This window comes from Aspergillus stella-maris (assembly GCF_047715825.1).
Source record: "Aspergillus stella-maris strain CBS 113639 unplaced genomic scaffold BDV14scaffold_251, whole genome shotgun sequence".
Taxonomy (NCBI): domain Eukaryota; kingdom Fungi; phylum Ascomycota; class Eurotiomycetes; order Eurotiales; family Aspergillaceae; genus Aspergillus; species Aspergillus stella-maris.
Genome location: NW_027397045.1, coordinates 1 through 1,201, shown reverse-complemented (window position 1 = coordinate 1,201; position 1,201 = coordinate 1). Strand labels below are relative to the sequence as shown.

The 1,201-nt window shown below is 46.9% G+C and overlaps 1 protein-coding gene across 1 annotated transcript; it reads right to left on the bottom strand.

Annotated features, from left to right (window-relative positions):
* Positions 1-263: 263 nt before the first annotated feature.
* On the bottom strand, positions 264-1,177 carry BDV14DRAFT_186414 (uncharacterized protein). Its single transcript, XM_073770810.1, has one exon. The coding sequence runs from the start codon at positions 1,047-1,049 to the stop codon at positions 423-425; it is 627 nt and encodes a 208-aa protein (XP_073621566.1). The 5' UTR covers positions 1,050-1,177; the 3' UTR covers positions 264-422.
* Positions 1,178-1,201: the final 24 nt, after the last annotated feature.

Genomic DNA, 1,201 nt, shown 5'->3' with positions numbered 1-1,201 from the left:
TATTCAATGGGCTGAAGTAAAAATGAAGAACTACTATGACAAGAAGCGCGCGGACGCGCCTATTCTTCAAGAAGGGGGGAGAGTTTACCTGCTACGACGTACAAAGGGTCAGAAAAATTTCAATATTAAGAGCAAACGACCAAGCAATAAACTCGATGCCGTGAAATATGGACCATTCAGAATTGCAAAGAAACTCGCCAATGACAACTACTGCTTAACGCTACCAGCAAGGATGCGAGTTCACCCAGTGTTTCATATCTTATTACTTGAACCAACCAAGAACCCCGAGAATGCCAAGGATGAAGCCGATGAAGAAGAATATGAAGTTGAAAAGATCCTAGATCAGAGAACTAGGAATGGTCAGATCCAGTACCTTGTGCGATGGGAAGGATACTTACCAGAAGATGACACATGGGAACCAGTTAGGAACCTGAGTTGCCCGGGAAAGATTGAGGAATTTCAAAAGAATTGATTGCCGCAAATAAAGAAGGGTTGATTGCTGAAGAAGAAGCGCAACTGGAAGCCAAAGCAGCCGCCAGCTGTTCGTCGTCGCTAGACGGAGGCAAGCCCAGAATCTCGATTAAATGCCGCCTTTCCTCTTCTTCTGCTTTTTGTTTGTCTGCAAGAATCTTCCTTTCTTTCTCTTCCAGAGCCTCGAGCTCTTCAATTTCTTTTATGTCGCGAGAGATAAAATCACCCGCGCGAGAGCGAAGAAGGTCTTCCTGCCGCTGAAGACGATCAAGACGAGCATTTGCCTCGGACAAGGACGCCATTAGAGCCCTGATTTTATCCCGCTCTTCACGCTCTCTACCACGAAGTTTTGTTTGCGCCGCCACGAGACGACGCCATTCACTATCCGAGAAAGACGGTTCGGATTCAACGCATTTTCGACGAGATCGAATACATTCATTACATCGAGACGAATCATCCGACCGAACACACTCCTTATCCAGTTGAGAACAACGAGTACACCGTACGACCATATCGAAACCCGACTCTTCGATGCGACGTTTAAGGTTGCGCTTCTGATCGCTAGAAGACGGAGCCATGATGAGTCAGCCGCGAGCTGCGATGATTGAAAGATGGACAAAGAGCAATCAACCTACCTGAGGGGACACTTACCTTAAGAAGCCTTTCAGGGACGAAAGGTCAAAGGAGGGGGGATTGTTAGAAAGGCTGAACAAACGGCAACCAATCAATC

Bases quoted from the DNA above. Each gene is read 5' to 3' on its own strand.
- BDV14DRAFT_186414 (XM_073770810.1), bottom strand. From the start codon at position 1,049: ATGGCTCCGTCTTCTAGCGATCAGAAGCGCAACCTTAAACGTCGCATC.